General features: G+C 46.0%; 7 protein-coding genes across 7 annotated transcripts; 3 read left to right on the top strand and 4 right to left on the bottom strand.

Annotated features, from left to right (window-relative positions):
• Positions 1-1,092: 1,092 nt before the first annotated feature.
• TREMEDRAFT_60552 (uncharacterized protein) lies at positions 1,093-1,542 on the bottom strand (the record flags this gene model as incomplete). The annotated part of the gene is made up of 1 exon (XM_007002796.1): positions 1,093-1,542. One exon carries the CDS (start codon positions 1,540-1,542, stop codon positions 1,093-1,095), a length of 450 nt encoding a protein of 149 aa, XP_007002858.1.
• A 2,909-nt stretch (positions 1,543-4,451) lies between these two features.
• TREMEDRAFT_27190 (uncharacterized protein) lies at positions 4,452-7,280 on the top strand (the record flags this gene model as incomplete). The annotated part of the gene is made up of 8 exons (XM_007002254.1): positions 4,452-4,676; positions 4,908-5,293; positions 5,360-5,429; positions 5,631-5,838; positions 6,057-6,263; positions 6,402-6,546; positions 6,851-6,935; positions 7,173-7,280. 8 exons carry the CDS (start codon positions 4,452-4,454, stop codon positions 7,278-7,280), a joined length of 1,434 nt encoding a protein of 477 aa, XP_007002316.1.
• Positions 7,281-7,457: 177 nt separating this feature from the next.
• TREMEDRAFT_37964 (uncharacterized protein) lies at positions 7,458-10,081 on the bottom strand. Its single transcript, XM_007002442.1, has 6 exons — positions 9,842-10,081; positions 9,414-9,691; positions 9,036-9,242; positions 8,345-8,851; positions 7,876-8,154; positions 7,458-7,683 (listed from the first exon to the last, which is right to left on the bottom strand). Exons 1-6 carry the CDS (start codon positions 10,073-10,075, stop codon positions 7,566-7,568), a joined length of 1,623 nt encoding a protein of 540 aa, XP_007002504.1. The 5' UTR covers positions 10,076-10,081; the 3' UTR covers positions 7,458-7,565.
• A 1,455-nt stretch (positions 10,082-11,536) lies between these two features.
• TREMEDRAFT_27686 (uncharacterized protein) lies at positions 11,537-13,986 on the bottom strand (the record flags this gene model as incomplete). The annotated part of the gene is made up of 8 exons (XM_007002317.1): positions 11,537-11,668; positions 11,832-12,303; positions 12,395-12,482; positions 12,593-12,678; positions 12,741-12,904; positions 13,013-13,172; positions 13,372-13,460; positions 13,507-13,986. The coding sequence occupies 8 exons, from the start codon at positions 13,984-13,986 to the stop codon at positions 11,537-11,539; spliced, it is 1,671 nt and encodes a 556-aa protein (XP_007002379.1).
• Positions 13,987-14,594: 608 nt separating this feature from the next.
• Positions 14,595-14,918, bottom strand: TREMEDRAFT_60548 (uncharacterized protein; the record flags this gene model as incomplete). The annotated part of the gene is made up of 1 exon (XM_007002795.1): positions 14,595-14,918. The coding sequence occupies one exon, from the start codon at positions 14,916-14,918 to the stop codon at positions 14,595-14,597; it is 324 nt and encodes a 107-aa protein (XP_007002857.1).
• A 2,260-nt stretch (positions 14,919-17,178) lies between these two features.
• Positions 17,179-18,030, top strand: TREMEDRAFT_60546 (uncharacterized protein; the record flags this gene model as incomplete). The annotated part of the gene is made up of 4 exons (XM_007002794.1): positions 17,179-17,328; positions 17,385-17,478; positions 17,713-17,906; positions 17,971-18,030. The coding sequence occupies 4 exons, from the start codon at positions 17,179-17,181 to the stop codon at positions 18,028-18,030; spliced, it is 498 nt and encodes a 165-aa protein (XP_007002856.1).
• A 349-nt stretch (positions 18,031-18,379) lies between these two features.
• Positions 18,380-20,419, top strand: TREMEDRAFT_60545 (uncharacterized protein; the record flags this gene model as incomplete). Its single annotated transcript, XM_007002793.1, has 7 exons — positions 18,380-18,406; positions 18,478-18,918; positions 18,965-19,179; positions 19,229-19,523; positions 19,554-19,765; positions 19,901-20,136; positions 20,277-20,419. 7 exons carry the CDS (start codon positions 18,380-18,382, stop codon positions 20,417-20,419), a joined length of 1,569 nt encoding a protein of 522 aa, XP_007002855.1.
• Positions 20,420-20,526: the final 107 nt, after the last annotated feature.

Below are 20,526 nucleotides of genomic sequence, written 5' to 3'. Positions count from 1 at the left end.
ATCGTTCTGGGGTTCGTAAGTTGAACAGGAGGAATAAGTAAGAAACGAGTCTGAGGAGATGTGTGAGAAATACATGTTATATGTTATTTCTATTGATCTATTTCTGACCGTGAGTGATATGGTGGAATGTGATACTTGTACAGTATAATTAGTGGAGCTCTCCGCAGTAAGTCAGTGAGACAGTAAGGTCGTTCGGTCGTTAGAACTATCAGCGAGAATGAAGAAGTGTTGAGGTGGAGAGTGGAGTTTGATAGTCTATAAGTCTGTTTCACGTTAGAATTCTGACTGCTTTACTGCGAGCTTTCAATCAAGGTATGAAGGGAAACCCCTAGGCGATCGTTGAGTGTAGTCGTACTGAAGAAAGAACGAGGAGGGGAAGACATGACAGACCGGGAAATCCGGATGGAAAGATTACCAAAGTCGGAAAAGAAGATTGAAGAGGTACGAAGCTACCTACGGGTGGTGCCTTGGTTCGATTTCGATCGATCGATGACGTCGAATGGGAGAGAGACGCGGCAACTTTCTTGTAATGGGGCTATCAGCTATGGTGCGGGGGAGGAATTAAGGTGCTGTGATGATGCGATGATGCGATGATGTTGCTATTCTAAGCCTTGACGACCAGTCCAGGTGGTCCGAGGTCTGACTGCGGTCCATAGGCAGAAAGTCTTAGTTATTCAGCTCGACGGCCACGGCCGACAATGGCACGAGTGAAAGTCAATCGGAAGGATAATTGTGGGACCCAAGAAGAGGGTTCGAAGGGTAACGAGAGGTAGTGATACATTTTATCTCGTCTTTTTCGAAGTACTCTTACGATACAAATACAATACACTACTTATCTGACATGAGATGGTGCTACAACGTGTTGAATGAATGAAAAAGTTGGATTTTGAATTTTGAATGAATGTGTACTTTTTTTCGTCATCGTCTTTTCCTCTCCTTCATTTTCCCTCCGGCTCTCTCTTCCTACGTTTGGCCTTCACTCCCTTCCATTTCCCAATCAGACAAGCTCCCTCCCTCCCGCTCGTCATCGCCTCAGCGCCTGTCTGATCTTAATTGCTGAGGGAATGCTGATCCTACACGACACGCTGAAGCCTAACGAGGCATCAACCAACCTTTTTTCACCCCCATAGGATCCACAGCCTCATAAGAATGACTCAAAGGTGTCAACGGAGTACCGGGTACACTCTCTTCTCTAGCACTGGGACTTACAGGTCCTCTAACCCATGGAGTAGGAGGACGTTTCCCTTTATTTTTTTCTCCACTGTCGATGATTTCATCAAGGGAAGAAATTGAGAAACTGACAGATTTGGATTTACGTTTTTCCCTTTTCTTGAGTCCTTCTTGAGAAAAAGTGATTTTAGGTACTTCTAAAGTCGCCATAGGACGAGGAGAAGGTAAAGGGGAAGGAAGAGAAGAATGAGCTGATGGGAGTGGAGAAGGGATTATTTGAATAGGTGCTGGTGTATTGGGAAGATTACGAGGGAAAAAGTAGATAGCTCCGAGAAGAAACAAAACGTCGAATAAAGTGCTGAGAAGATCCATCGTGATGTGATATTCTTCGAGTTGTCACTGATGATAATCCACGAGTTGCAAGATGGATATACCACTAAATCTCGGACAGTGTATATGGCTCAGAGTCAACTACTGATCAGCTCAATCTACCACCATAATTGTAGTGCTCAAGAGATGAGTATCTGATACTCACATCAGATCTTTGGGTCCAGCCCGATTTACAGCTAAACTATTCTTCCCCTCCACAATGTTGAATAATAAATCGAGGAATTGACAGGAAAAAGACGTACGAGATATTCCTGATCAATTCAAGATGAGACCATATAACTACACCCATCCGTAGCTCCAGTCAATATCGACGTCAACGCTCAAAGGACATTCAACAATCTCCCTGTTACACCTTCCCCCGACGTGTCGGGAGACGTCGATCCATTCTTCATATCCCCCAATCGGGTCCTTTGAGTGTAAGGGTGATCATACGCGACATATAAAACCAGTGAATCTCCATTGGTATCTTTTCGGGCGGTGGGGCGAGCGGACGAGATGAAGTGCGAGTAGAATGGAGGGAGAAAAGGGGAAACGGTCTGTTATCTGTGTGATCGTTTAGTACAGGGCCAAGCTGATGAACAGAGATCAGAATTTGAAGGGTGTATCATGTTAGTATCAGGGGTTCTGGTTCCGGTAGAAGAAGGGACATCTTTCGGATCTTCGGAGATCGGAGAGGATGACGTCGAATTTGGGATCGGAAACTCACTAGCTCACTAGCTTGATTAGAGCCTAGATTTCTAGACTGAGTAAGGTAACGATCATCGTAAGGTCGGTAAATGAAACCGAAGCGATATTCAAGTCCGATCCGAGGGTTGTTACTTTGCGTCGGGAATACTGACACGCTTCCTTTTGGTGGACTTGGACGTCTGCTCGCGGGAACCTAAAGGCAGAGGGAATGATCGTTGTCGATATTAGGGGAGATGATATTGAGTTTCGATATTGTACGATATATATCCGAATGTCCTACTCTGTACCTACTGACTAATGTAGGCTAGTATCAATCCACGCAAATCTTCACCTCTTCATCGGGTCTTATTCGCGTGCAGATCGTATCGCTTGTTAGCTGGGGCGTCGAGGCGAGGGAGACTAGTGTCCGGGTCTAAGTCACCTTACCTGAGTGACACTGACGGTGGTATTCGGAACCTTTGACATCTCGTCTAAAGGATATCCTAGCTTATTCCGATTTTGCGGATCGCTCGCTGCAAACGGCGTATGGCGTGGTTCTAAATGGGAGATAGATGACCGAATCTCGCGCGACGTTGACGCTAAACATCTTCGCGATACGCTTCGGTGTTCGGTACGAGATTTCCATCGGGACTTAGGACCTATTGGCCATCGGGGAGCGGATCAGATTATTAGGATTCTTGGTCATTCCTTCCTATGACCGAACGGTGGCCGGTGGCAATGCGAGGGTAAAGGGAAGAACGTAAGCGAGGTTGAGGAAATCCCTGTGTTTCGTGACTTCTTTGTTAGAGACTACACTATTCATGACTCGACTTGTGGGACAGACGATAATAGTAGGAATGTCAAAAAAGTCGGCGGTGAAAGAACCGGCTAGACCGGAATGGGATGAAAGATGGAGGAATGATCTATGGATCACATGGGGTGAGTCTGAGGTTTGTTCATCTGTCTGAGGTGTTTTTCACCGTTTATGATGTGAGAGAGAGTTGATGGATAGAATATATGTTTCCAGAAGAAGAATCGTGGAGTCTATCGTCAGTAATACTTCGCCAGAAACTTTGTAAATGACTGACTTCACAGGGATTTGGAAGAATTCCAAGTGGACAACTTACTGGTATCTGTGAGTTTGCTTGAGGTATGACGTTTGACTCGATCTGAAATCTGATCAGCAGGAGGTCTCATGTCATGAAAGAATGTGAGATAAGACTCGCCTTTTCCCAAACTACCTCACACAACCTTCACCTCATCTACGCTGCTAGGGTATCTCCGTTCGGTAGACAATTCAAACTCTTTCGTGTTGAAAAAGCCGACAAAGTAGGCTCATATTCCCGTACAACCTTTCACCCGAAACGCAAAACGACTATCTTCAACAGTTTTTACCTAAATTGGTCTGGGTGAGTCTCCTTTTGGTTGGATATCAGAGTATTGTTCGAATCATTGACACACAGGAGTGGTGTTTCTGGCACGACCGGCACGTCTTGACTCCCCCCCCCCTTTTATGAACTTCACTGACATATAGACGAGTGACATCTCAAGATTTAAATGGGAGAATACAAACATTGATCACAGACCTACTTCGCGCATACCATTTTGACATCGTAAGTCACTCAATGATGCTTGTCTAGGTCGTCGTCTACTGGCGTTGTTTGAGGAAACAGAGCTGAATGATAGTATAAGAAAAATGGGTTGTTCGACGCTAGATGGTTGCTTCCCTGTGCCAGAGCAGTACGTGAGGTGAGTCTCTAGTATGAGGAATGATTGATAAGGAACTCTATACTGACTTTAGCGTGTATTCCCAGAATTGATAGGTCGACCATGTCGGGATGAATATATTTGAGATCAGGGATCAAAGGGTAATGAGTGATGGTAGATGATAGAGACCTCATGTCTGTCGACAGTGTCGAAGATTGTTGTATGCACTATCTCATGTCTTCCAGTGCTCGAAGGGTCAGTTGCGAAGTCTATCCCACGATTACCTTTCGATAAGGATGCGATACAGAAGTACTTATAGAGGGCAAAGAGGCAAAGTTGAGGAAGAAGAAAAGATGTCAAATCTCAGGCACCATCTCGTTTTCTTATGAGAACCATTCCGATTTCCTCCCTCCTCTCTCCATCATACCAAACCGGCTCCCGACAAAGTGGTCAGTATATCATCATAGCGTCTCGGGCGAAGAGCAGGTGTACTGCAGGATACCAGCAACCAACGAAATATGAGACCACGGATTTTACCTGTCTTAACCCTTGGACTCCTCGCCTCACCTATTTCCGGTATATCCAACACTCACTCGGATAACCAGAGACCGCTCGTCCTCCCAGCACCACTTTTGACAAATTCGGAGAGCGCATTAGATCGGTATGACGGAGAACAAGTCTGGAGAGTGAACTGGGAAGATGTTGAGGATAGAGACAAAAGAGAGTTTATGAGTCGACTCGAGGTGAGTTTTATTAGATCCATCAACATGTTCAAAAATAACAAATCTTCACCACTTTGACCATTCCATCCCAATCTTTTAGACATGCTATCTATGAGTATGACTAGCTAGTTTCAGTCTGATTGACCTGACTTCAACTTGTCTACGTTATCATACGAAAGGTCCAGGTATTGCCAAGCCACTAGACGGAGTCTTTGGTGGATGAGTGACTCATAAGGATGAAGCTCATGGCAGTCATTGAACCTGGATATCTGGCAAACTACATCTTCCACTTTAGACCTTCGTCTCCCCTCCTCTCATCTGGATCACCTACATTCTCTCCTCCCACCCTCTGCATCGGCTCAAATACATATTTTGAACCTTCAACAGTTGGTCGATGCCACTCGTCCTGATTCTGCTAAGCCCGATAAAGATTGGAATCTGGACTCTTTGAATTCGACCTTTCATTCCGCATATCACAAGCTCACAGAGCTAGAGACGTTCGGAATGAAGCTGGTGGAAAGATTCGAATTTTTGGATAAGATTGAGATTGGGAAAAGTTGGGAAAGGAGGAGTATCTGGGGATATAGGGTGAGGAAGGATACATCAGACTCCAAAAGCTCGGACGAGGGGGGTGGTGGGTCTGATACTGATTCATCTGGTGGGAGAAGGAAAAAGGGAGGTAGTAGAAGAGGCAGAGATGTGAGGGGAGAGAAGCAGGAAGAGGAAGAGGATAAAGTGGAGATTGTCATACAGTCTGGTCAACATGCTCGAGAGGTGCGTTTCTTTTCTTACAGTATCATGCCCCAAACCGTCTATGAACACCTTTTTCAGACGGTTCATCTTTTCATCCCCCCCTTCTGACACTATACGATCAGACAATTCGACACGATATTCAGGACTGTACTTTCGTCATCGTCTTAAACGAAGGGAACACTAATCGGATCACAAGAAGAATATAGATACTAACGTAATCAGTGGATAGGTCCATCAGTGGCTCTTTATTTCCTCCACTCTCTCGCCATCGGTTCAGAGGATCCAGAATCCGTTGTAACCCAATTATTAGAAAGCTTCACTTTCACAGTGGTACCCACTATCAACCCCGATGGGTATGTGTGGAGTCATGAGACAAGTAGAATGTGGAAGAAGAATAGACAAGATGTGGGAGGTAAGAGGAATTGTAAAGGTGAGTTTGTGACTGTTTCACACACCATCTCCTCCTTCCCAATTTACCGCCCCAAATCCACGAATTCTTCTCTCTCTCTCATACCCACTCACTAGTCGGCTGTTTACCAGTCCTCACTCTGACTAAGTTTGTGCTTCGATATCAACTCACCAGACTTACTGCTCGTTTCCTAAACTTTAAACCTCATTTTTGTCAGTAAAGACAGAACTGATGTCCAGGCATCGACCTCAATTCCAATTGGGGATATCATTGGCGTCCCCCTCACTCCCCTAACCCATGTTCCGAGACATTTCCGGGTAATCACGCATTCGAAGCTCCTGAGCCAGCTGCCATGGCTCGATACATTTCCAACGGGTCTTCAGATGGGTTAAGTGGCGGAGAGGCTGTAAGGTCTTTTGTGGATTTACATTCTTATGGTCAACTTTGTAAGTCCCCCTTCCCCTTCGTCATATCTTCCTTACCTCCACTCCTACCCCCCTTTACAGAAAACTTCTCTCTATTGCAACAATGCATTTGTGAAAGTGTTTGATATGATGATGGCAAGACCAATCACTAACATATAGTCATGTTCCCTTTCGCATACTCTTGTTCTACCTTCCCACCAGACGCAGAAATGCTCATGGAGGCCGCTTTGGGAGTATCAAAAGCCATGCGTACGACTTCTGGAGAAAAATATCAAGCTGGTCAAGCATGTTCCATGACTTTTCGGTAGGTTTTTCTTGTGTTTCTTTCTTGGATTTTCATCTCGTATATATTATCGTCCTTTATCGTAACCCTTCTTATCTGCGTCGTCGTCATTCTCAGAATTGCCCTGGGTTACTTGTTACCGGAAATGTCTGTCTAACGAAAGTATCGACTTGAGTTTAAGTATGAAGTGGGACTTTGATTTCAAGCAGTGAAGATGAGTGTGGTTGTTGCGGGACTGAAGAGGGACCGAGGGTGAAAGTCACCTCCGGAGTTATCTATCGCCGGAAGCAGCGCATATTGGGAAACGACAAAATACTGATGATAGCGCTCCTGGAGATTCAATCGATTATGTGTACGGAGTGACAGATGTTAGATGGACCTATTCTGCCGAATTGAGAGATACAGGTACAGTGAGTTTCTTTCTTTCTTTCTTGCTGCCTTCTTTCTCATTTGTAATTTTTCATTTTGTTGTTTTGTTGTCTCCCTCCCTATCCGTTTTCTTCTTCAACCCCATATTAGACACCTCCATGTTCATGACCTACTTAATCATCGTTCATCGGAATACCAGCATCCACAGCGACTTTCTTGTAGCAGGAGAACACTTGAAATGTGATAGTACATCTTCACTAAGCTAACATTTACTACAGTATGGCTTTATGCTCCCTCCCGACCTCATCCGACCTACAGCCGAAGAACTCACTTCAGGTCTGATATTCTTAGCCAAGTTCATATACAAAAGTGAGATTGAACGATAATTCCCCCTTCTATTCCACTCCGGTCACTCATCCTTTTAGGTGTACATACCATCAATAGGGCCAGAGTGGATATTTGTGTTATTTGCTTTCAGGTGTTTTTCACATAAAATATGTGAGGCGATAGTTGTATGAGATCCGAGTATAGTTGGATAAACGAGATGCATTCAAATTCATATTCCCCAGATAAACGTATATATGCATAATGGTGATATACAAAGGTTTGCAAGATCGTGAATTCGTTTCATCGTTCGTAAGACCAAGAAAAAAGGAGAGAAAAGAGGATATTCAACGTTTCGACGGGTTGGTAATAATTGACCGAGCAAGATCTCTAGCCCGTGCGGCAGAGAGGAAAGAAGCGTATGACCAAGTTAAATCTCTCGCTCCGACTTCATGACCATCGTGTCTGTTCTCAGCTCTGATTCAATGTGTTTCCTCATGAAAAAGTTCCCTGTGTGATGAAACAAACTCAAAATGTTTACATGTCCTACTCTGAGGATGAAAGATAATTTACAGATTTCACCTGTCACGGGTATTTGTTGTTGAATGAACGTGAGAAAGTAGATGAGACCATGTAAGTGTGAAAGTTGAAACTGACCGATCAATCTCCTCTTTCATCCTTCCCCCTACCGCGTACTTCTTCCCTACATCCATATAAGCATCCCCTACCGCAATCAAAGCTTTTGTGGCACGGTCAAACATTCCGTCAGACGACCCTGCTTTCCATATTGCTGTATGGTTGAGGGTTGCGGATGGTACACCCAAAATGTCCGCCCATACATCTACGGTGGTGTTGGAAACTTGGATCGAACCTTGGGAATGGAAGTCTGATTGGGCCGAGTAGAGGACTTGAGCGGTAGAGAAGGTACAGATGAACCTGAGGGTAAGTATCCCTCATCTCAAGCGCCCTACTTGTCTATGCTCCCTGTCCTCCCTGGCGAAATGAACTCCGCTCAAGAAAATGACAAACTTCAGGGGTAGAGGACGAGGTAGTCAAGAAGAAAGGGGATTTCAAGGGAAGGAGGGGAAGAGGAAGATAAAGTGAGGGAAGAGCATATTCTACTCACCATGGATTCCCCTGTCCTATACCCACACCATTATACACATCCTCCGCATATCTCCCCACAGCCCAACCGTTCGTCCATGACCCCTGATTGATCTGATAAATACCTTCAAACGATTTTACATACTTCCATACCGTTTCCAACGATTCAGGGGCAGAGACAGGTAAGATATCCCCTCCAGCATGAATGAGAGAAAGTAAGAAAGCGCAATCCAGTCCAGTCCGATCTCGTCTCAAAGGGAAATAACCTCTAGATTTTACCTCGAGAGACCTTTTCTCCGGGGATTTAGCTGGAGTACCGGTGGTGGACTTGTTGGTGAATATGTGATTGGATGGAAGATTTGCAGTCCAGTATTCAGGAGTGAGAAAGTCTGGGAGATAAGTTGCAAGAGTTTTCGATTGAGAAATGTAGTAATCTGCAGCACCGGTGTCGTTCAATCGACGTGCGAGAATACTTCCTGCTTGTAAAGCACGGTAAGAGACGAGAAGAGTGAAGAGGTGATATCCGTTTCTGCGATCAGATCATATTGCCGTGAATCCCCCTTCGCACAGATGGTACACATCTCTGCAGATTGAACAAGAATGGACCGAGACCCATCAAAGACTCATCGAATACGGGGACGACACCGAAGGGTATGGGGTCTGAAAGACGAAAACAAGGGAAAAGAGAGTCGTCGATGGGAAGTAAAACTCACAATTCTTCCCATAGGTCAAAACCAGATTTCGACCAACTTCCCCCTACCTCCTCCAAATCATTCTTAATTACACTACCTTGTTCACGTAAGCTGTGAGGGTCCCATAGATGTTTGAGCACGTAAGTGATATCCGTGGGCCATGCACGATCGAGAAGATAGTGAGCATAAGGTATCAACGCCAAGGCTCTAAGTGCTGGGCCGTCCCTTCTGATCAGTTTTCTTTTTGCATTCCACTCGTCGGTTTCCAACTGATCCGCATCATCGAGACTGATCAAGGTGTGGAAACACTATCACCCATTCACTAGCATCAATGCCGAGTGACGATCCCATAGTGATGGATTGATGAGGGGATGGCGAAGAATGATAGATTTGACTCACCTCTGTGGTCTTCCCCAAGCCCCGGTGAATGCCGTCCCATCGACATGGAACTTGGGTTCGCTTAGTCCCCCAGTGAACAGATTGCCAGAAGGATTTTGGACCACTTGCAAAGAAGCTTGGCCATTGACGTACTCTCTCAAAAGCGGTTCTAGACGTACGTCTCCTTCGCTCATGTTATACTTTTGTGGTGCGAAGTTCCACGGTGTCAAATATGGAGTAGGTAGGAAGTCTGCGAGAAGGGTTGAGATGGTCAAGGCGGCATCTCTTGTCCAAGTGTACTTTTTCATCAACCAAATTATCTCATGGATTTATCTTTGATTACATTCCTGTTGAAGCGACATCTGGATGAAGAAGGAGTCGAGTGAAAGCACTTGAAGAGATCGCAGAAGGTTCTGAGATAGATGGGAGAAGGGATGGAAATCACTCACATAATAATCGGGTTCATCTTGATATTGTCCCCAACTAGGAGAAGCAACTATCAAACCTTCTCCTGCACCTAAGATCGGTCCTATATTCCTTCCTATACGTTGTCTCGCTATGGTCCTTTCTGATTGTATCCAACTGTCCAGACCAGCATCTTGAACATAAGCTCTGACCAGTCCAAGTCGATCAGGTCGAGAGAGTGCGACACAGATGAGAGCAGTGAGAAGAGCGAATAACATGAGTCCACCTCCGAGTAATGTTTGCCAGTTGAGAGGTAATGTTTGCCGGTTGATAATGAGAGAGCGGTGGGGAGTTGATTTGGTTTTAGTGATAGAATCGGGACTAGGGAGGGCGGGGTTGGTGGGGATGGGGGAGAGGTGACCCGCATGACCCCGGTGGGGCCTGTGGCCGTGAGGATCGTTTGACGATTCTTTAAGATCAGCGTGTCTCATTCTGTTCGCTTGAGCCTGGTGAACATAGATTCTCAACGTACTATCAGTTGATCAGCGGGCAGTGTCATACTGTGAAGAAATGATAATAAGTGATGAAAGACATAAGCTCAGAGTCTGATCAGAGAAAGGAGAAAGAAGAATACGGAGAGGAGGAAGAGAAGGAAGGAGGGACGGGAATCATACTTTTCAACCAAGATCTCACTTTCTCATCACTATCACCGCCACCCACTAACTCATCCTCATGTTGACGTTTCAAAAGAGGTACGGTAGGTTGTAACTTTCCATGTAAATCTTCTTCTGAAATCTCTGATTCTGACATGTTGAGGCGAGCGACCATATCACCATCGCAGATCTCAGATCTCATCGCTTCGGTCCGACGCGTGGGGGTTAACTTCGGTTATTCGTTTAACCGGAAGATCCACCACTCTCTCGATCTCTTGCCTGATCCCTGATGACGTCTTTCATCCTTCATACTCGTACCAGCATAGCGCGTAGCTAATCGAGTTATGTTATAAATCATAGAGCGTCGAATCATATATACAGTAAGGATAGTAGTGAAGTGTGAAGAAAAGTAATTCTGATGTCTAGAAAAATCAGGTTGTTTTCTTCATCCACTCGACTAAAGTATCCCATACAAAAACACCAAATTAACAAAATGGCAGAAACACAATCACAATCAACTGGTATGTCACACATCCTTCCCTTGTCTCTCATACTTTCGACCCTTAATCATCTTCTATACATTTACTCACAATGTGACCAGAGGAAAAGATGGAAGTGAGGGGAAGAAGAACGTTTCAGGAAGAAGGAGAGATAGGTTTGAGGAGGAACAAGTTGTGTTGATAGTTAGATAACACTACGAAAGTCGAACAAGAACCTGTCCCAGCGGAAAAGATATCAGAGGAAGATAAACGTCAAGAACCTGATGCTGAGGAGAATGCAAGAAAGGTGAGTTCCGAATTACTAGGTTCATGATATAACAAGCGACTCGCACTGGTGATGTGTGTTTGGCTTGAAGTTCGCTGATTACTGTACAGATGGAAGAGAAAGGAATGGACACACTTCCTACTCAGACCTGACTGTAGCACACAATTCCTGTGATTAGGCAAGTTAGCACGTGGGGTAGAGACGATGATGAAGAATACAACAACATGCATGTCATTACAACATGAGACAACACGAGTAAGTAGCACAGCGACTATACAGTATCAGACTACAGAGGAGGAACGACACAATAGCCTAGACCAATCAAGACCCCCGACTAGCACAATCCATAACGTCTTCTCCTTCTTCCACATAACGTTTTCTCTCTCTTCTCCAAGGTTCCCAAACATCACCGTATTTCTTCAACAAACGTCCTAGTTCTGCCCTCTGTTCAATCTGTGTCATCAATCATCGATGCTCAGTATATTTATTTTGACCCTCATCGTTGAATAATTTAAGGATCATTGGCAGATGTAGCAGATTTGTACAGGGTCACAAGGAAACCGACAATCACACGACATGGGATGACGAGGGAGAAAAGAGAGAACAGTCTACTCACAATGACATGAGGCACTTCTTCTCCTTTGGCAACCGCCCAAACATCATTGAACATTTCTCCCAATTTCGGCTTTGGTAATTTCTCCGCCCTCGCAAACGCTTTCAACACATCCGCTTTGTTCTTCTTCAACAAATCATTCTCTTCCCTCTCACTCCACCATTCTTTATTCACCAAAAACGCTCTAAACCTCTGTAAGGGATTATCCACCACGGTCCATTCTTGTACTTCCTCTACGGGTCTATACTTGCTCGAATCATCACTGGTGGAATGATGTCCTACTCGATATGTCATAGCTTCCACCAAAACACCTTTTTGACCTTCCACCGCCCGTCGACGAGCTTCACGGACGGCGGTCAGAACGGCAAGAGCGTCGTTACCGTCTACGCGGAGGGTGTCGAGACCGTAAGCAGGACCTCTGGAGGCTATACCGTCTCCGGCGTATTGATCAATGATGGGTGTGGAAATGGCAAAGCTGGAAATGAGCTATTGTTCTCAATATTATGGTCAGAATGGCTGTCGGCTGGAAGAGCGTCATGGTTTAGAGAAATTAGACGGAGACGTACCCGTTGTTGCGACAGAACCAAATGCATGGCCCGCCCAAGACAGAGTTCATCCCCAAAGCAGCGTGGAAATCTCCTTCGCTAGCGGCACCTGTCCGTCAGCACGTCTTTTTCTCCAAACAACAGCGAGGGACGCCGTACCACTACTTGAAAGACGAAAATTAGTTGCAACTGTAGCGTTCAGGGGATGAAAAAACTCACCATCACCAAAGTAACATATGACACAATCACCTTGTCTATTTTCGTCCAATTTCAGAGCGTATGCCACTCCTGCGGCCTGCGGCATTCTCTCTGTCAGCTTTCATCGTAGCGATCCATGAACAGCTTGATTTGTGAGTGAGCAACTCACTGTGTGGCTAAAGGACTGGTAATGGTATGTAACCCCACTTCAGGAGCTGAATAATGGACAGGCATCATACGACCTTTTGACCCTAGATCTTCGACGTTTCCAAAACATTGTGCCATGAGGGAGTTTAGGGGGAAACCACGGTATAATAAGGCAGCACTTTCTCTCTAAATCATCAGTTTACTCAATTTATCAAGTTGGCCTTTCAGACACCCACTCCTACCGAGGTCGGAGTGCTGTTTATAATGGGGATAGACGCAAAAAAGGTCACTCACATATTGTCCGAACATCTCATCCCCACTTCTCATAGCTGCAGCACTACCAACTATGGCTGCTTCCTCTCCCGCACATTGCATGTAGAAACTGATTCGACCTTGTCTTTGTGATTGGTATAGAACATTATCGACAACGGGGATGAGGGTCATTATTTTGTACCTATACATCAGCGATGTCCGTTTATTTGCAGGGAACTGACATGGCGATGGCTTCATCTTGGGTTATCTACTATCAGCTCTCTCCCTCGATTTGTCACATTATCCCAATGCATTTGAGACCGCAGCAGTGTTTCATTTCTCGTCCAGAGATTCAGCGCTCAGAGAGAGTACAAGTAGAGCAAGAGACAGACGTGAATGACAGTTGGAGATGTGTTTGACATACCTCTGGTATCATTCCATCCTTTACCAAATTCCCCTCTTCGTCCAATATCCTAAACGTAGGTATAGTCTGACATGAGTTCCACGCCTTACCGGAAAAAAAGGGAAGAAGATACCTTAGCAACGGCATTAAACCACCCCATTTCTTTAGCCCACCAACTCTCATGCATCCCTCGTCTCAATGGACTACTCCTTCGTCCCTGGCTCGCATGTCTCTCGGCCGGACTACCAGGTACATACAAAGGTTTCCCATCACCTGTCTCCGGATCTGGCTGGAAAGAAGGATCAAGAGGTGTAGGATGAGGTAAAGGGGTAGAAGTGGGGGTTTGGTAGTGCTTAGGAGGAATGTTAGGTGGTGGACCGGTGATCTGATGATCAGCGCGAATCCAGGTGATGGGAAAGTTGAGCTTACCAGAGGGCGGGAGAGGATATGTGGTTGTCGTACTTTGACATGACGGGAGATGATACAGATCTTGATGGGACGGAGCATGAGGTATGCACAAGAACGGGAAGGGTATGGTGACAAGTAAGTACAGACGCTGGGTGGAGATGAGGAATGGTGGGGGTAAAGTCAACAATCTCGGACATACGGACATGTTCCGGTTATAAGTTGAGTAACGAAGCGAAGCCGAGGTCCGAGCGGGGCTAGCGGGGTCATGTTGGAGTAAAGTATATACACAAGGTCAAACATACACTCCTCACGCCTCAATCATGACTGTGAGGTCGCACGTATTGCACTTAGCAGCTAGTAGCAGAGTAGCTAGCATCCCAGCCCGGCAGCCGCAGGTGGCCCTAGTGGCCATACGGTATACAGGTCCAAAACTACAAGAGACCAGAGGGGCACTGTCATTTGCTATACCTCAAGATTCGGAGGTAACACGATAAGTCAATCAAACGTTTTGAGTCGAAGCCTTAGAGTTTCTCATTCTTCGTCTTCATAAAGGAATTTATGGATACAGGTACAGTACATGCAGTAATTAAGAAGTGACAGACGATTCCTATGAACACAGAACACTTTTCTCATTATCGTTATCATTTCCTTTGACCCACGTCTCTCCCTCGTCTCGTTTTCTCTCGTGTATCCGTCTCTAATCACCGCGTATATCGTGTATCACACATATCCAACGCCATCACGTTCCCTACCATTCATGATCATTCCACTCCCCAATTCTTCCGGATGACTCACAAGCTGACCTGAACTATATCAATAAGGTCCCCCTGGCCATCTTCCACCTCCTTCACCTTTCCCAATCTTCCAACCTCCAAAACCCACCAGAATCCCGAAGATGACCAACCCCAACACACTCAACACGATCGGTACGTACGTCCTCCGTCTGCCTAATTCCGAAGTACTGATCAACGGTTGTCGTTCCGGGTCATCAAAACGGCGAACTCGGGTGGAAGGTGTGAAACCTAATTCTGAAGGGGACGGAGAAGATCTATGAGTCGAAGGAGGTGAGACGAAGGTGTTTTCTCTCAAGGGTGATCGTCGTGGTGGGTTGGTACCTGATGCAAAGGAGACTGACATGACGAGATCGATACGCTTTTCATCAGTTGTTATCGCCGTTGGTCGATTGGGTCTCAAAGTTGGAGTTACTGACCTGTGAGACTAGTGACGTCAAAAAGGGTTGAAGGAGATGTTGTATTTATAGCCGATGATGGTATAGTACTTGTTTCAGCAGAGCGTGTGAAGGGTTGGTCAAATAAACAGTTATATTGATATCATGAAGCGAGACTTATCTATCAGTAGGTGTATTACATCCGAGAAAAGAGGACCTACGATGCACAAAAGAGCAGAGTAGGTGGGATGTGAAAGGTGACATTATTTGGCGCATGACATGGCTGGCCCGAGTAAGGGTGTGAAGAGATGAGTATGGCCCGCGCGAAGGGCCATTCGTTTTTTTTTTTTTCCGGAGATTTTTTTTTTTGAGCCGTGATCTTTTTTTTTTGAGCGATCAAACTTTACTCTCAATGATTCTCATCGAGATTCAACTGTACTCGCGGCTTGTGCAGTCAGGTGTTTACCATACGTCACCGCTATGACTTTACATTCTCAATGAGTCTCATCGACATCCAATCATTATCTAACTATTACTGTAATTGTCACCTATTACTACTCATATTCTCTCACTCTCACCCTCTTTACACCTGTCTCTATATAGTTCATTGTCTTCCCCCTTTGTCTTCCCCCTTTGCCACCCGCTGATATCATGGTGAGCGGCCTTCCCATCTATTCCGATTTCGATGAACCTCATTGACAATCAGGATCAGCTCATGACTCCCGCAGACTATCAGGTAGTCTTGTCCAATGTCAACAACTATACAAGTCCTGTGGTCAATTTCATCAATAACAACGAAGTCGTGGAGTTTGATATTGATCTGGCCCCTACTCACATTGATAACATCTCTCGTCTCCTGCTCGACATACGTCATATTGAACTGCATTTACCACCTCCGTTGTATCTCAGAATCTGTGCGTACCTGCAGGACGTCTTGAATCGCCTGGAAGCCATTGAGGATCGACACCTGAAGTCTCTTGGAAATCCTGTCGCTCCTCCAGGCAGGTCATGGGAAATAAGTCCAACTGGTGTGCGGCGATTAGTGATTGAGACGGCTATCCTCGAAGACCTATGTGCAGAGGGCTTCACTGATGGTGAGATCACAGAATTCCTCGGATGTAGTCAGCGAACTATCAAGCGAAGAAGACAACAGCTTGGTATTCTCAAGAGGGAATTTCCTGAGCTTTCTGATGAGGATATAGCTGGTGTGAGTGTATTTTGATCCTCTTGGGGTTGCAACAGTATTACTGATATTCAGTGGGTCTTGTACGGTTTGAAATACGGCAGCGGTGACAAGGGGGAGAAGGGAGTTCAAGCTGGGCTTCAAGAAGTCGGTGTTCGTGTCCGGCGAGATCACCTTAGGCGTGTTCTAAGTCATCTCAATCGAGGCAACACTGGTATTGCACCATATCCTATTGTTCGACGAGTGTATTCCGTTCCCTGTGTTAACGCCATGTGGCATATCGATGGTCATCACAAACTCATTCCATGGAAGATTGTCATACACGGAGGGATAGATGGCTTCTCTCGCATGATGTCATACATCACCTACTTGCCACCTAAGATAGTCTTTTCCCGTGTTCCCACACTTGAAACACATCTGGAACACTTCCCCTGACCCCCTTTGGCCTAGGTTTATTGTTCTTGATCTCCATCAACAATCCCTATTGTCATCTCTTACACTCCCACACATGAAACACCTACCCCTGAACCCCTGTGCCCTTAATCTATTGTTCCCCTGTGTGTTCACATGCTTGACACACTTACCCCTGGACTCCTGTGTCCTCTGTCTATTGTTCCTTGTCGCACCCATGAACCTGTAACACTTACCCCTGGACCCCTGGGTCCTTTGCCTATTGTTCTTAGTTTCACATGTCAGGATTGCCAATTCTCTTGAAGAGGATTGCAAATATGTTTAGCAGTTCTTCCGTAGCTTATTGTTGTAGTTTTGCAGTTCAGCCTGTTTTGCTGTGGATATAAACCCCCTCCAAACAGGTTGTTCCCCACCTATGAATCTCTTGTTGAATCTCATTCTCAACTTGTCAGTCCAGTCAGATCCAGCCTGACATCTTGCAGTTCTCTCAGTTCTCTCAGTTCCCTCAGTACCCTCAGTCCCTTGTCACCCTCTGTATACTCCTCAAGCTCTACGAGCCAGAGACAAGTATTGGGTTACAGCCCCATCTCAGTCACCTTGCTTACCCTTTGGGGATAAGACCCCGCCCGTGACACATGATCACGTTCTTAAGGGCTAGTGATAACAATCGTGCAAGTACAGTACTTGAATCGTTCAGTCAAGCAACACAAACTTATGGCTGGCCCAACCGAATTCGAGCTGATCACGGGAGGGAGAATTGGGATGTGAAGAAAGCCATAGAAACTGTAAGAGGTTTGTCTGAAGTCGATGACCCTCATTGAGATTCATGCTAATGTTACAGGTCTCAATCGTGGTTCGTTCATTCAAGGCCCCTCAGTTCACAATCAGCGCATTGAAAGACTCTGGGTGGATCTTCAGCGTTGGTGCACCAACAGGTATCGTAGGCTTTTTGTGAACATGCAAGAACAATCATTGCTCAACCCCGACAAGTCGATTCAACTGTGGACACTTCATTTCTGTTTTCTCCCCATGATCAATGAGAGTCTAAATTTCTTTGCAAACAGGTGGAACCGTCATGGCATCAGGACTGTCCGGAATAACTCCCCTAGAAAGATCTGGCTCAGAAGTAGGTGTCTTTGGTCTGATAAAATGCCCTTTGCTGATGTCAGATTGTCTACAACTGCAATTCGATCCTCTCAAAGATCCTGTTCGTCTCCTGGGTGACGAAGATGAAGATGATGAATTTCGAGCGCACAGAGACCGGGACTTTTCCGATTATGGCATTGACCATTTCGAACGAGGTGCAACCCATCGGCACAATGAGCGTGATCCCTACGTTCCTCTTGATCCTGTCATTGAATATGTCCTTGATCAGAATGCTGGTATCGCTGGGTTCATGCAGTCGGAGCTTTTTCTTCATCATATAGAGGCTGTGGCCGGAAGCCCCTGGCCCATACCGGACGACTTTGGCGTTCAACGCTACATAAACACCTACCAAGCCGTCCTTGACACTCTTTGTGAAAGATTTTCTGAAATCACAAGAGAAGAATTAGAGAATCTATAAAGAAGGTTACTTCTCATGCATGACTTGTAAATTTCACTTAGATGTCAGAGTTCTCAATGATCCTCATCGATATGTATAGAATCGTATCTTTGCCACTGATCTTCAACTCCGTGAAACGCCGCGGGCGGATGTCAACATCCGCTCCACCCTAATGTATTATCAAGCAATCTCAATGATCCTCATCGAGATTCTCAGAGTCTGATTGAGTTTGCTAACAATTCTTTGAGTTACCCAAATCAAGCATCAATCTGCCACGCGATCAATCAATCAACATGGATCAATCCGCATCCGAAACTGCAGTGAGTTGCTTGTTTTCTTGCTGTACTTTTGCTAATCCGTCTTGGCCACTCTCACCGATGTCCTCACTCAGGCCATACGTGGGCTGGCTGCAGTTACTGCAGCCAACAAGTCATCTGCAGCCCCGTCGACAGCGCAAGAGCCGGCTACGCCATCTTCGGCAAGCTCCTTGTCGTTGATACACCCGGGCAGCATCTCAAGTGGATTGGCACAATTGGGAAACATAGCAAACTATCCGACCCACGGTGTCCTCCAGGGTGTTCATGTTCCTTCTGCAAATGATCACTGGACCGGTAATGTATACACCCCCAATCGTCAGGTGACCAGGCCCCCCGAGCCAGCTGAAATGTCCCATCCACCCTCAAATATGGCGCGCCTGCAGTTGCTCAACCGAAGCAGCGGTGTGGGCCTCTCAAGAAATGCTCCCCGCGGTGGATCGTCAGTCATTGCTAGGTCAATTTCTGCTGGCCAGAAAGGGGCCAAGGGTAGTGTCAAATTGGGAGAAAGACGTCGGGTGAGTGTCATAATGTCAACGTTGTCGAAGTTGCTGATCTGGTGAGATCATGTTGATTCTTGACAAAAATCTAATTGGTATTGATCAACTGCATTTTGGAGGCCCCCACGAATTTGATCTCCTCTGGGATCTATGTGAGAGTATTGGTGCGGTTGTGGCATGCTCGCCTATCTCTCGCGAAGACGGCCCAGCGGAGGTGCAGAAGGCTGTTCGAGCTGCTTTCCCGCAGTATGGTACTTTGCTCTTGAATCATGGGTTTTCGTGAGTCGCAACCTGATTATCTATGTCGTCTTACCACTCACATTGTAAGGTGGGCCACCTTGTCCCGCAATCAGCAATACTTTCTCCCAGCTGCCGACTCAGGAAGTGTCAGTGGTCACCTTCTCTCCGAATTTTACGTCAAGCAGCCTTGCGCCATTATCTATTCGAATTCTGATCATCCAAACCCCAATTTCTCCGTTCGTGTGCGTGAGGCTCTTGCTCCTCGTGCAGAAGAACCCGCTTCGTCAGGTTCGGAGAGCATAATGATTGCCTGTTCAAAGTGCGGTAACCTTTTTGACGCCGGTGTGATTATCCAACATTCACTTGCATGTTCAAAGACGAAGGTGAGTGTGATAGGGTTAGATGTATTGTAGAGGACATCTCTTAATTATCTACAGAAACGCAAAAGCAATCGTGAAGATGGTGCCCCTCTGGTCAAAGACGAACCAACCACACCTTCTCCATTCTCCTACGATGGTATGAGGTCCGACCGTCCTATCATCATTCCAAGCTCCGCCGATAGTACACCCGCTGCCAAAAAAGCAAAAGTCGATAGTGTGGGCAAGGGTAAAAGCAGAGGATCAGAGTCAGTGACGACATCTCTTCATGTGGCTCGCAAACGTCGCCGTCCTCGTCGTTCAGTTCCAAGGATCAGTCTTTCTCCCTATCCTCTGTCCACCGAAAAGCGACCTCGCAATACCCAGAACTCACTGATTGGTAGGAACCAAGACCCTCTCTCCGACATCCTTGAGGGGGGGTCGGGACAGGCCGATGATGGAGACGGCTTTGGTGATGGCGAGTTCAACGAGCATCATTCGTCCCAGATCAATCTTCTCTCCCTTTTCGAAGACGGGGATGACTTTGTTCCGATGCGCTTTCAGCCTGGAGATGAAGAGCCGGTCTTGGCAAGCACATCGGGGGTAGCACCTATCACTGCTGTTTCCTCTCAGACCGGCCGTAAGCCTCTGTTGACTTCATGTTTCCCATGCTGAGTCTTAGGTCGAATGACTCGATCAAGCAGTAGGGCAGCTCCTTCGACCAGGTGAAGATGTGGTCTTGAAAGTAATCCTGACTTTGATTTTAAAATACATGGATAGAAATGAAAATGCAAAGTTCTGTTGGTGATACAGGGGTATTTTATTATTATAGAAGAAACTCGATGACGTTCAGTGAGAATTGTGAACATGTGCCTCTACAAAACCGTATTCAGAAAGTGTCACATCCTAGAACAATCACTTAAGTCACCTTACTCAACTGTTTATTTGTCATTTTTGGCAAATCTCGATGATCCTCATCGACATTGCTTTGATCGTCACTACTGATCCAGACAGTCACCTTGCTTCATCC

This window comes from Tremella mesenterica, assembly GCF_000271645.1.
Source record: "Tremella mesenterica DSM 1558 unplaced genomic scaffold TREMEscaffold_2, whole genome shotgun sequence".
Taxonomy (NCBI): domain Eukaryota; kingdom Fungi; phylum Basidiomycota; class Tremellomycetes; order Tremellales; family Tremellaceae; genus Tremella; species Tremella mesenterica.
The sequence above is the reverse complement of the archived record's forward strand: the minus strand, read 5'-3'. Positions and strand labels throughout refer to the sequence as shown.

Coding starts and splice junctions, on each gene's coding strand:
- TREMEDRAFT_37964 (XM_007002442.1), bottom strand. CDS start 10,075: ATGTTATTCGCTCTTCTCACTGCTCTCATCTGTGTCGCACTCTCTCGA. Junction 9,692..9,841: donor AAGATGAACCCGATTATTAT/GTGAGTGATTTC, acceptor TTGATGAAAAAG/TACACTTGGACAAGAGATGC. Junction 8,852..9,035: donor TTTGACCTATGGGAAGAATT/GTGAGTTTTACT, acceptor ATCTGATCGCAG/AAACGGATATCACCTCTTCA.